This window comes from Microcaecilia unicolor, chromosome 9 (assembly GCF_901765095.1).
Source record: "Microcaecilia unicolor chromosome 9, aMicUni1.1, whole genome shotgun sequence".
Taxonomy (NCBI): domain Eukaryota; kingdom Metazoa; phylum Chordata; class Amphibia; order Gymnophiona; family Siphonopidae; genus Microcaecilia; species Microcaecilia unicolor.
This window is the reverse complement of record NC_044039.1, coordinates 197,548,936-197,562,401: the sequence shown is the minus strand read 5'-3', so window position 1 is coordinate 197,562,401 and position 13,466 is coordinate 197,548,936. Positions and strand designations below refer to the sequence as shown.

The 13,466-nt window shown below is 46.1% G+C and overlaps 1 protein-coding gene and 1 long non-coding RNA gene across 2 annotated transcripts in view; one reads left to right on the top strand and one right to left on the bottom strand.

Annotated features, from left to right (window-relative positions):
- The window catches only part of CCNK (cyclin K), a 57,247-nt gene that overhangs the window by 21,230 nt on the left and 22,551 nt on the right, over positions 1-13,466 (top strand). The window contains exons 5-6 of the mRNA XM_030214031.1: positions 868-973; positions 6,378-6,435. Of these exons, the coding sequence (XP_030069891.1) occupies positions 868-973; positions 6,378-6,435 (164 nt within the window). The remainder of the gene's footprint in view (positions 1-867; positions 974-6,377; positions 6,436-13,466) is intronic.
- Positions 2,366-4,782, bottom strand: LOC115477270. Its single transcript, XR_003943306.1, has 2 exons — positions 4,628-4,782; positions 2,366-3,637 (listed from the first exon to the last, which is right to left on the bottom strand). It is a non-coding gene; the product is annotated as an uncharacterized LOC115477270 (long non-coding RNA).

The following is a 13,466-nucleotide window of genomic DNA, read 5'->3' as shown; positions in this document are numbered from 1 at the left end:
GAGCAGCACTGCTGTACGGACTTCATCAGTCCTGTGCATAGTACAGTTTTCTCACCGGCAGAACAATGTGCTGCACATCTTGCAGTTCACAAATACAATTTGTGAACTGGCTAATGGTAATCATGAGGGCTACTGGCCACTGTGCAAGCTTGAATCAGTTGAGTCAAAATGTGAAATTAAATTGCCTAAATAAGTTTGATTGAGTTTAGGCACCTTAATCATTGTTATCAACCCTCGGCTCCCATAAGGGCTCTTTTACTACGTTGTGGTAAGAAATGGGCTTAGGGCTTCTTTTTCAAAGTCGCACTAGCAAATCCTGCGCAACAAATGAGAGGAATCCCATTCAATTCCAGTAGGCATCCTCTCATTTGCCACGTGGGAAGCACTAGCACGGTTTTGCAAAAGAAGCCCTTACTGCGCCCTTACACAGGTTTTTCCCATGCGCTAAGCCCATTTCTTGTATGCCCGTAAAAAAGCTTTTTTTGGTATTTGTTTCATTGCCATTAGCACGTGGCCATTACCAGGGCTCCTCCGTTAACCCTGGGGTAACCAGTTAGTACTGCACATTTGTGTGTACTAACTGGTTACCACTTCCATGCCGCCCTCAAAAAAAATAACTAGTGTGCATTTAGCTCATGCAGATACCAAAAGTAACACAGGATTCTTTAGTGTGTCCTGCATTAAGCCATTTTTGCTGCATTAGGCACATTTTAGCTCCTAATGCAGCTTAGAAAAAGTGCTTCTTAATTTTTAAAAAACTAGGGTAGTTTGAAAGAATGTTAATCTGTATCAAACATGTTTTGTTACAGTTCTGATCTGCAATATCCATGATGATGCTAAATCATTTTCTTGCACTTTGCTCTTTAGGAAGAAGTGATGGTGCTGGAGAGAATTTTGCTGCAGACAATAAAATTTGATTTACAAGTAGAACATCCATACCAATTCCTTCTCAAATATGCAAAACAACTGAAAGGTAAAATAATAAAATAAAAATGGACTACTTCAACAATAAACCAGTGTGTTGTTGTGTGTAAGGAATGTTGTAGACTTCAGGGAAAACAGAAGTGATAAATGAAATATTAGGTTACATTCTAAAATTGAATTTGTAATTGTATTTCAGAATTGGTAAATGGCAGAAAAAAGCCTATGCGGGGTTAGTTGTGAAGCCTTCACCTCTTTGTGTGTGTGTATATGTATATATATATATATATATGCCTCAAGAGTAACGCAAAAAAAACATATTTATAGAATATTTGCAGAATATTCAGTTGTACAAGTGTAATGGAGTTTCTGAAATTCTTGTGAATAAAAACATTTTTTTTAATAAAAAGGAATTTAAAAAAGCATCTAGTATTACCCCAGAAATATTCCTGCTCTGGGTAAAATATAAAAAATGAACAAACCACAAAACTGGTTTAAAAACAAAATCAGCATCGTAAAAAGGCTCGTTTCCTCTATATCTAGAATTAGTTTACGCATCTTTGAAAACTCAGCTATGTTTTGATTGTCAGATGTACTACAGGTCTGAATAGCGATGCACATTTGACTAACACCGCTCTGAAACTATCACGCTTATTTTCGAAAGAGGACACCCATCTTTCGACACAAATCGGGAGATGGGCGTCCTCGCAAGGTCATCCAAATCGGCATAATCAAAAGTAAAAATGAATATATTATATGTCATGCGTTTTAAGAAAGTAATTTGATTTACTTATCTTAATAAGAAAATGTTTTGAAGCTATCAAAATATATAGAATGCATCATGCTTAAAAAATAAAAAAATTTTTATATATGAACTCGTGGTTCATAATGTCATTTGCATTAAAATACATAATGTGCTGCGACCGTTTTTTTATTATATTTAAATGTGTTATTTATTGTAAAAAAATTTCAATTAAAAAAAATAAGAAATATTTAATGAGAGAATACATAAATATATCTGATATTCTGCAAAATTCTGACTATTCAAGAAAAAAACCTCTTTATGCTCCACATATATGAAGATAGACAGTGAGATGATATAAAATAGAATAGGTATATGCACTCCATAATATAAAAATGTATCTATAATATCTAAAAAAAAGATGATTACTGTTATTCATAAAAAATAAGAAAATATTAAAAATAAATTACAATTAAGAAATTAAAAAATAAAAAACAAGAAATGAATAAAAAAAATAAAAATCGCGTTGATATTAACATCTATTAAACATGATGTGCAGCAAAGAGTATCTTTTTAAAAGACATATGCGTATTTTATACCTTATTAGTGTCTTGAAAAGGAATATAACTTATTAGGAAATCTCCAAGACAACTCATTTGGAAGCTTATATTCATGCATAAATAGGGATAGAGACCAGATGTGTATAGGCCTTGATTTTCTTTGTTTTCAAAAGGTACATTTTTGATTGAAGTCACAGAAAGGAACTATAGTCAATGTCCGCATTCAAACCTTGTGGTATAAATTTGGAGCTGAAAGATTATCTTTGTTCCTCTCGTAATAGCATATTGTCTGTTGTCTTCCTACGCCAATTGTCTTTTAAAACCTTGAAGACAAAAAAATTTTAAGTCTTGAATGGAGTGTCCTGCTATTTTCCAATGCGTGACTAAAGGTGCAGATTCCACATTTCTTCTAATTCAACTGCGATGTTCAATAATGCGTGTCTTGCCTTTTAGTTTTGCCAACATAAGCAAGAGAACACGGACACAAAATAATATAGACGACATTGTAAGAATTACAGTTGAAAATATGTCTCAGATTGTATCTTTCTCCAGTGCTGGGATTTGTAAAACAGGTTATCTCTAAAGCATGTTCACACATGCTACACTTTCCACACTTTTTGTGTCCAGGTGGAGTCTCATCAGATTCATCATCTTGAATTTGTGGCAGAGAGGACGGCACCAAAGTCTCCTTTAAATTTTTCGCCCGAGAGTAGGCTACGACTGAGCGTTTATTTCTGAAACAATCATGTTGTTCCAAAATGTGCCAGTGTCTCCTGATGGAGTTTTGTACTTGTTTTGCCAGGTGAGAAATCATGAGTGTGCAAACGATATCAGGTGCGGGTCTGTTGGGTCTCATAGGTAGTAGTTGATCTCTATCTTCCGTAACTGCTCTGGCGTATCCGTCTTCTATTTTTCTTCGGATAACCTCTATTTTGAAACCTGCGGGCCGTTATGTTGGACTGAGCATGGAAATCCTCAAAGTTCGTGCAAATCCTTTTCAATCGCAAAAATTGACACAGTGGAAGATTCTTCTTAAGTTTATATGGATGAAAACTGGTATAATGAAGGAATGCATTCTGATCTGTAGGTTTTCTGTATAATGTGGTTATAAAATGGTAAGTGTCCTTTTGAATCAATAGATCCAAGAAACTAATCTCTGTCTCATGATGTTGTATCTTGAAATGAAGATTCTCATCTCTAGTATTAAGCCAGTTGTAAAACGAATCGAGAGATGTGGTGTCTCCTTTCCAAATCAAAAAAATGTTGTCTATGTATCTCTTATAAAAGATAACCTGCTGGTTGTATGGATGGTCTTCTAGAAATGTTTTCTCAAAATGGGTGACGTATAAATTGGCTATGTTGGGAGCCATGGATGAGCCCATGGTCGTGCCTTTGATCTTTTGAAAACACCTGTCTTGAAAACAGAAGTAATTATTGGTGAGTGCCATGCTTGCAACTGTGAGGATAAATCTATTGGGAATGATTCTATGAGTGATCCTTTCTCTCTCTCTTTCTTCAATAATCTGAAGTGCCTCATATTGCGGGATGTTAAGTATACAGGGTGTCAATGTCCAAGGTGACCTTAAGGGTATTTTCAAGATCTCCATCGAACTCTTGTAACAAGTTAATTATATGTGTGGAATCCCTGACATATGACGGTTCGAGAGGTACATATGGTCTGAGAAAGAAATCAACGAAAATAGGCAGGGGCTCCAGAACTGAACCATTACCAGGGATGATTGGCCTGCCTGAAGGGTCAGTAAGTGATTTGTGTATTTTCAGCAGTACATAGATTGTGGGAATGATTGGATTCAAAGTGTAAAGAAAATTGGATTCTTTTGGAGTCAAGTATCCTGCTTTAGATGCTACTTCTATCAGTGATGAAATGTCTTTCTGTATATGTGGAGTCAGATCTGCGGGCAGGGGTGTGTAGTATCTCCTATCGCTTAATTGGTCTTCTATTTCTGAATGTATTTGGAGCGATTAAGAACAACTATACCACCCCCCTTATCTGCAGGTTTAATGACTATTTGCATATTCTTGGCCAAGTTCTGCAAAGCCTCTTTTTCTTTTTTAGATAGATTGTAAAAACGTGGTCTTTTTCCTTTTTCTGTTTTCAGGAGATCTCTTTCTACGCAGGTGTTAAATGCGTGGATCAATGGGTCTACTGGGCCTGATGGAATCCAGGTTGAGGGTTTTTTTTAACAACTGAGACATCGGCACTTGGAGGATGGTTTGAAAAGTTGTGAATAATTTGTAGTTTTCTCGAAAATTTGAACAAATCAACCTGTATCTGAAAGGCATCATACTTAGCCGTAGGTACAAAGGAAAGACCCTTTTGCGGTATGGATATCTCCATTGTATCAAGGGGCACATCTGATAGATTAAAAACTGGAATATTTACCTCCAGCTTTCCCGGCGATACCCTCTGTTGGCTGGTATGTAATGATGTCCCCTGCCTCTTCCTCTGCCTCTCCAGGAGCCTCGCTATGTCATTTGTGCTTGTCCATATGTCACATTCTGGAAGCATGGTGATATCTCGGAATCTGTCTTCCAGATTCTCTCTAAAAAAGAAGATTGAGTCGGGATTACACTCTGTATGGGCGAAGGGCACGTTGTAGCCCTCTCAGGTGGTTCATTGTCATCTGTTGGGGTATTAGGACTATTGAGAGGTGACCAATACAAATCTCCAGATTCACTTGTTATCCATTTCCTACTGGGTTCAATAGGAAACTGTTCTCTAATTTGCGAAGGCACATGCCTAGGATAGGGATCAGAGGTATGATTCTTTTTAGATGCATAGTATGGTCTTGCTTTTGAAAAGGAATATATAGACCCCCTCTTGTAATCTCCCTCATCCCTAATGAATTTCTTTTTTTACCTCTTTCAATTCAGATTTGAAATTTTGGATTCTACGTTCCACATCTTGGTTGATTACTTTGAAATTATGGTCGTCTTATCTAAGGCAGTTAAGTTTTTCATCACATTTCTCTTTAAGAGAGATACTTTTATTCCTAGCTGTTTCAGCAATTAAAATCATAAGGTCTAGAGCACATTTATTTAAAATACAACACCATTTGTCCAAGAATGTTTGATCATCTAAAAACATAGTGGGTTTCTTCGTAATACAAAGACCCCTAGGAATCTTTCTAGCTGTACAATAATTAATCATAGTAATAAAATGTAAATCATTTCTAATAATATTCTTTCTTTGTTCTACAACTTCTTTCCATAAATCTATAAGAGTCTCTTCAGGATGTTCAGGATCTTCTTCTGAGTATCCTGCATTTTGTATTAAGTGATTCAATAATCATCACTGATGAGAAAGTCTTCCCACCTCATTTGAGGTGCCAGGGTATCTTGAGTGCATCCCTACTGGACGATTAGTTGATCAATGCTGACTCGGACTGAGTCCAGGGGACCACTGCTAAAATCATTGCTCTCTTGAAGAGTCTGTGCTGGGTGGTGAATTGTCTGAAGAGTCGCCTGCTCCAAACCCATGTTCTGGAGTATTTGGGAGTTCGATTCAGTACAGCTCAGGGTATGGTTTTCCTCCCAGAGGATCAAGCAACAGTGCTACAGGCCCAGAATCACAGACTCTGCAAGCTACCAACTCCCACGGTTTGGGCTTTATTGTGGCAACCTTGGTGGTGCCTTGGGAAATGGCACACACGTGGCCTCTACAGTCAGCCTTGTTGTCCAGGCGAACTCTGGTTTCACGGAATTTCAAAAGCCTTTTGCCTTTCTGCCAGGGTGCAAGCCAGTCTGGATTGGTGTTACTGCCAAGGTCACCTCCTGGGGGGGGAGGATTTCTCATTTTCCCAGCATTATTATTATTTTGTATTTTTATTATGTGCTATCACCATTTTATAATCAACATTTTTGAAACCCTCTCTTCCAGATGGCATACTCTAGCATTTTGGGGGAACCATACCAGCTTGAGCATTTAGAGACGCACTAGATCATGCTTCTTGATTTGTGAGCCATAGTGAGCCTCCAAGGCATACCAAGGCCTGAATGGTCTTGATAGTAGGGGGTTCCAAACTGTTGTCCACAACTTGTGTTTTTCATTATCTTTGTACATTTGTCAAATTGACTTCATTTTTAATAATGTTTAAGCAGAAGTCTTAGTAATAAGCTTATTTTTTTTTCAGGTGACAAAAACAAAATTCAGAAGCTGGTTCAGATGGCTTGGACTTTTGTAAATGACAGGTAAGGGTTTCTAGCAAGTTTTTGCTGCAGATTGGGTTATGCCTAGCATTCAATGCCAAGAAGATTAAGTCAACAACATTTGCTACAGTTTTTCTAAAATTCTCTCATCCTCAACAAATAGTTTTAAGAGGAAAGTGCTACTGACCAAGCAAGTAAATCCTAATTTTAAAGTAGTATTTCGAAATTCCTTAAATGTAGCCATGTGTCCCTATGTCCTCCCCTCCCCCCCCCCCCCAATGCGCGAGCCTTTAGTGAATGATAGTTTTCCTTGTCTCGCTTTCCTCTTATTGCTTATTTTTCAGGAGAAAGTTTCTGAATATCTGCTGTTCTGAACAAACTGTAGAAAATGGGAAAGACTGATTTTTGACAGCCACATGCCAAGATACAGTTGCTCTATCTAGTTGATCTGCTGTTTGGTAGCAGCAGTGAAACTCCAAACTCGCCCCTAGATTATGCCAAATTTCTTGGATTTTTGAATCAATTTGTGCCTTGGGTACCACCCCAATTTTTGAAACTTTCACTGAAATTCGTATCTTGCAGGTAGTCCTTGAAAATCTCTAAGGGTGGGTCTTTTATCATATTGCATCTAAGTCTTCTCTATCCACTGCCCTACTTCCCACATATTAAATATATATATCCCCATTTTAGAAAGCTGGTAGAATTGAGACCTGCAGTCGGTGCATCTCAAGTTTCACCAGTATTTTAGAATAGGATGTGCCAGCGTAGATCCTGATCTGAAATACAAGGAAATAGATGTTTGTGCAGCATAAACATCCATTCTCCGAGGACAAGCAGGCTGCTTTTTCTCACTGATGGGTGACGTCCTCGGCAGCCCCTCCAATCGGAATCTTCCTAGCAAAGTCCTTTGCTAGTCCTCGCGCGCCCACGCGCACCGCGCATGCGCGGCCGTCTTCCCGCCCGAAACCGGCTCGAGCCGGCCAGTCTTCTTTCGTCCGCACTCGGTACGGCTGTGTTTTTGTCGTGTCGAGCCCCGGAGAGTCGACCTCGCGCGTCCGTGTTTTATTGACGTGTTTTTCTTCGGAAAAGTTTGTTTATCTGTCGGGAAGTGCTCCGAAAACCCCCTTGGGTTCTATTTTTCCCTTCCCGTATTTCCAGTTTTGCCCCGGTAAGTTTTCTTTCGTCGTCGGGGTAGGCCTCTTTTCGGCCTCGGTCGAGATTTTTCTCCCTTAAATTTTTGGTGCTCCAAATTCGTCATTTCGGATTTTGACTTCGCCGGCGTGATTTTTCCGCCCATGACATCGAAGCCTTCCAGCGGCTTCAAGAAGTGCACCCAGTGCGCCCGGGTAATCTCGCTCACTGATAGGCACTCTTCGTGTCTTCAGTGTCTGGGGGCCGAGCACCGTCCCCAGAACTGTAGTCTGTGTTCCCTGTTACAGAGGCGGACTCAAGTAGCGAGATTGGCCCAGTGGAACGTTTTGTTCTCGGGCGCTTCGTCGGCATCGGCACCGGGGTCATCGTGTGCATCGACGTCATCAGCGTCCAGACCTTCATCCTTGGCTGCCAGTGCATCGAGGCATCGGCCCTCTGCATCGGCACCGAGACATCGGATAGCTGCATCGACGTCGGTGGTACCGGGACCTCGTCTCCTGATGTCGTCGGACGGTGGTGCATCGAGTGGAGTGCAGGTGAGGGCTGTCCATTCCCCTGCTGGTGGCGATGAGCCCTCGGGTGGGTCTCCTCCTACCCTGAGGGCTCCTGCGGTACAGCCCCCCCGAGATCGACCCTCTTCGGTCTCGGCCCCGAGGAAGCGACGGATGGATTCTACGTCCTCCTCGTCGGTGCCGGGGAGCTCCGGTGACATGCTTCGGAAGAAATCGAAGAAGCATCGACACCGGTCCCCTCCCCGCGTCGGCACCGAGAGCTCTGGGTCGCCGAGGGAGTCGGCACCCAGCAGGCATCGGCACCGAGAGGACCGCTCACCCTCTGTTCAGGAGGTGTCGATGCGCTCCACTCTGGACAGCCCGGAACAGCCTCCACGCCCGGAACAGGTTCTGACGTCGACGCCTGCATCGACCTCCATGCCTTTCTCTGCAGCCGCTCTGAACGAGAGCCTCCGGGCCGTTCTCCCAGAGATTCTGGGAGAGCTGTTGCGCCCTACCCCTCCGGTACCGGCGGTGCTTGCGCCTCCGGTACCGTCGAGCATGGCGCCGGCTGGCCCATCGCCCGGGGTGAGGTCCCCGACGTCGGTACCGCATGCGGTGCCGACTGCGGCCACCTCCCAGGAGGGCTCCCCGACTACGTCGGCGGAGGGAGCTTCGCCGATGCGGGCAAGGGAGTCTACCTCTCGACGCCCCCATCGTGGATGTGGCTCCACGGAGTCGAGCCGGGCGCGGTTGCAGACGCAGGTCCGTGAACTTGTGTCTGACACCGAGGGTGAGGCCTCGTGGGAAGAAGAAGAAGATCCCAGATATTTCTCTGACGAGGAGTCTGAGGGTCTTCCTTCTGATCCCACTCCCTCTCCTGAAAGACAGCTTTCTCCTCCCGAGAGTCTGTCTTTTGCTTCCTTTGTCCGGGAGATGTCTACGGCCATCCCCTTCCCGGTGGTTGTGGAGGACGAGCCCAGGGCTGAAATGTTTGAGCTCCTGGACTATCCTTCTCCACCTAAGGAAGCGTCCACTGTTCCCTTGCACCATGTCCTGAAAAAGACATTGCTTGCGAACTGGACCAAGCCACTAAGTAATCCCCACATCCCCAAGAAGATTGAGTCCCAGTACCGGATCCATGGGGACCCAGAGCTGATGCGCACCCAGTTGCCTCACGACTCTGGAGTTGTGGATCTGGCCCTAAAGAAGGCTAAGAGTTCTAGGGAGCATGCTTCGGCGCCCCCGGGCAAGGACTCTAGAACCTTAGACTCCTTTGGGAGGAAGGCCTACCATTCCTCTATGCTCGTGGCCAAGATCCAGTCTTACCAGCTCTACACGAGCATACACATGCGGAATAATGTGCGGCAGTTGGCGGGCTTGGTTGATGCTCTTCCCCCTGAGCAAGCCAAACCTTTTCAGGAGGTGGTCAGGCAGCTGAAGGCGTGCAGAAAATTCCTGGCCAGAGGGGTGTATGACACTTTTGATGTTGCGTCCAGGGCCGCTGCTCAAGGTGTGGTGATGCGCAGGCTCTCATGGCTGCGTGCCGCCGACCTGGAGAATAGACTCCAGCAGCGGATTGCGGACTCGCCTTGCCGTGCGGATAATATTTTTGGAGAGAAAGTCGAACAGGTGGTAGAGTCTCTCCACCAGCGGGACACCGCATTCGACAAGTTCTCCCGCCGGCAGCCTTCAGCTTCTACCTCTACAGGTAGACGATTTTTCGGGGGAAGGAAGACTGTTCCCTATACTTCTGGTAAGCGTAGGTACAATCCTCCTTCCCGACAGCCTGCGGCCCAGGCAAAGCCCCAGCGCGCTCGCTCTCGTCAGCAGCGTGCGCCTCAGCAAGGCCCCGCGGCTCCCCAGCAAAAGCAAGGGGCGAGCTTTTGACTGGCTCCAGCAGAGCATAGCCGCAGTACAAGTATCAGTGCCGGGCGACCTACCGGTCGGAGGGAGGTTGAAAGCTTTTCACCAAAGGTGGCCTCTCATAACCTCCGACCAGTGGGTTCTGCAAATAGTCCGGCAAGGATACACCCTCAATTTGACTGCAAAACCTCCAAATTGTCCACCGGGAGCTCAGTCTTACAGCTTCCAACACAAGCAGGTACTTGCAGAGGAACTCTCCGCCCTTCTCAGCGCCAATGCGGTCGAGCCCGTGCCATCCGGGCAAGAAGGGCTGGGATTCTATTCCAGGTACTTCCTTGTGGAAAAGAAAACAGGGGGGATGCGTCCCATCCTAGACCTAAGGGCCCTGAACAAATATCTCGTAAAAGAAGAGTTCAGGATGCTTTCCCTGGGCACCCTTCTCCCCATGATTCAGCAAAACGATTGGCTATGCTCTCTGGACTTGAAGGATGCCTACACTCACATCCCGATACTGCCAGCTCACAGACAGTATCTGCGATTTCAGTTGGGCACACGCCACTTCCAGTACTGTGTGCTACCCTTTGGGCTCGCCTCTGCGCCCAGGGTGTTCACAAAGTGCCTAGCTGTGGTAGCAGCGGCACTTCGCAGGCTGGGGGTGCATGTGTTCCCATATCTCGACGATTGGCTGGTGAAGAACACATCCGAGGCAGGAGCCCTGCAGTCCATGCAGATGACTATTCGCCTCCTGGAGCTACTGGGGTTTGTGATAAATTACCCAAAGTCCCATCTTCTACCAGTGCAGAAACTCGAATTCATAGGAGCTCTGCTGGATTCTCGGACGGCTCGTGCCTATCTCCCAGAGACGAGAGCCAACAACTTGCTGTCCCTCGTCTCGCGGGTGCGAGCGTCACAGCAGATCACAGCTCGGCAGATGTTGAGATTGCTGGGCCACATGGCCTCCACAGTTCATGTGACTCCCATGGCCCGTCTTCACATGAGATCTGCTCAATGAACCCTAGCCTCCCAGTGGTATCAGGCCGCTGGGGGTCTAGAAGACGTGATCCACCTGTCCACGAGTTTTCTCGAATCCCTGTATTGGTGGACGATTTGGTCCAATTTGACTCTGGGACGTCCTTTCCAAATTCCTCAGCCACAAAAAGTGCTGACCACGGATGCGTCTCTCCTGGGATGGGGAGCTCATGTCGATGGGCTTCACACCCAAGGAAGCTGGTCCCTCCAGGAACGCGGTCTACAGATCAATCTCCTGGAGTTGCGAGCGATCTGGAACGCTCTGAAGGCTTTCAGAGATCGGCTGTCCCACCAAATTATCCAAATTCAGACAGACAACCAGGTTGCCATGTACTATGTCAACAAGCAGGGGGGCACCGGATCTCGCCCCCTGTGTCAGGAAGCCGTCAGCATGTGGCTCTGGGCTCGCCGTCTCGGCATGGTGCTCCAAGCCACATATCTGGCAGGCGTAAACAACAGTCTGGCCGACAGACTGAGCAGGATTATGCAACCTCACGAGTGGTCGCTCAACTCCAGAGTGGTGCGCCAGATCTTCCAAGCGTGGGGCACCCCCTTGGTGGATCTCTTCGCATCTCGAGTGAACCACAAAGTCCCTCAGTTCTGTTCCAGGCTTCAGGCCCCCGGCAGACTGGCATCGGATGCCTTCCTCCTGGATTGGGGGGAGGGTCTGCTGTATGCTTATCCTCCCATTCCTCTGGTGGGGAAGACTTTGTTGAAACTCAAGCAAGACCGAGGCACCATGATCCTGATTGCTCCTTTTTGGCCGCGTCAGATCTGGTTCCCTCTTCTTCTGGAGTTGTCCTCCGAAGAACCGTGGAGATTGGAGTGTTTTCCGACCCTCATCACACAGGACTAGGGGGCGCTTCTGCATCCCAACCTCCAGTCTCTGGCTCTCACGGCCTGGATGTTGAGGGCGTAGACTTTGCCTCTTTGGGTCTGTCAGAGGGTGTCTCCCGTGTCTTGCTTGCTTCCAGGAAAGATTCCACTAAGAGGAGTTACTTCTTTCAATGGAGGAGGTTTGCCGTCTGGTGTGACAGCAAGGCCCTAGATCCTCGCTCTTGTCCTACACAGACCCTGCTTGAATACCTTCTGCACTTGTCTGAGTCTGGTCTCAAGACCAACTCTGTAAGGGTTCACCTTAGTGCGATTAGTGCATACCATTACCGTGTGGAAGGTAAGCCGATCTCAGGACAGCCTTTAGTTGTTCGCTTCATGAGAGGTTTGCTTTTGTCAAAGCCCCCTGTCAAGCCTCCTACAGTGTCATGGGATCTCAATGCCGTTCTCACCCAGCTGATGAAACCTCCTTTTGAGCCACTGAATTCCTGCCATCTGAAGTACTTGACCTGGAAGGTCATTTTCTTGGTGGCAGTTACTTCAGCTCGTAGAGTCAGTGAGCTTCAGGCCCTGGTAGCCCAGGCCCCTTACACCAAATTTCATCATAACAGAGTAGTCCTCCGCACTCACCCTAAGTTTCTGCCGAAGGTTGTGTCGGAGTTCCATCTGAACCAGTCAATTGTCTTGCCAACATTCTTTCCCCGTCCTCATTCCTGCCCTGCTGAACGTCAGCTGCACACATTGGACTGCAAGAGAGCATTGGCCTTCTATCTGGAGCGGACACAGCCCCACAGACAGTCCGCCCAATTGTTTGTTTCTTTTGATCCCAACAAGAGGGGAGTGGCTGTAGGGAAACGCACCATATCCAATTGGCTAGCAGATTGCATTTCCTTCACTTACGCCCAGGCTGGGCTGGCTCTTGAGGGTCATGTCACGGCTCATAATGTTAGAGCCATGGCTGCGTCGGTAGCCCACTTGAAGTCAGCCACCATGGAGGAAATTTGCAAAGCTGCGACGTGGTCATCTGTCCACACATTCACATCTCATTACTGCCTGCAGCAGGATACCCGACGCGACAGTCGGTTCGGGCAGTCAGTTCTTCAGAACCTGTTTGGGCTTTAGGATCCAACTCCACCCCCCGAGGGCCCTGTTTGTTCTGTTCCAGGCTGCACTCTCAGTTAGTTGGTAAATTTTTTAGGTCAATCTCAGTTATGTCCTCGCCGTTGCGAGGTCCAATTGACCATGGTTGTTGTTTTGAGTGAGCCTGGGGGCTAGGGATACCCCATCAGTGAGAACAAGCAGCCTGCTTGTCCTCGGAGAAAGCGAATGCTACATACCTGTAGAAGGTATTCTCCGAGGACAGCAGGCTGATTGTTCTCACAAACCCGCCCGCCTCCCCTTTGGAGTTGTGTCTTCCCTGGAACTGTATTGTCTTGCTACATACTGGACTGGCCGGTTTCGGGCGGGAAGACGGCCGCGCATGCGCGGTGCGCGCGGGCGCGCGAGGACTAGCAAAGGACTTTGCTAGGAAGATTCCGATTGGAGGGGCTGCCGAGGACGTCACCCATCAGTGAGAACAATCAGCCTGCTGTCCTCGGAGAATACCTTCTACAGGTATGTAGCATTCGCTTTTTAGGAAAATAAATTTATGTAGTATTGATGGGTACAGATCCAGCACATAACCAGTAGAAAGATATTATT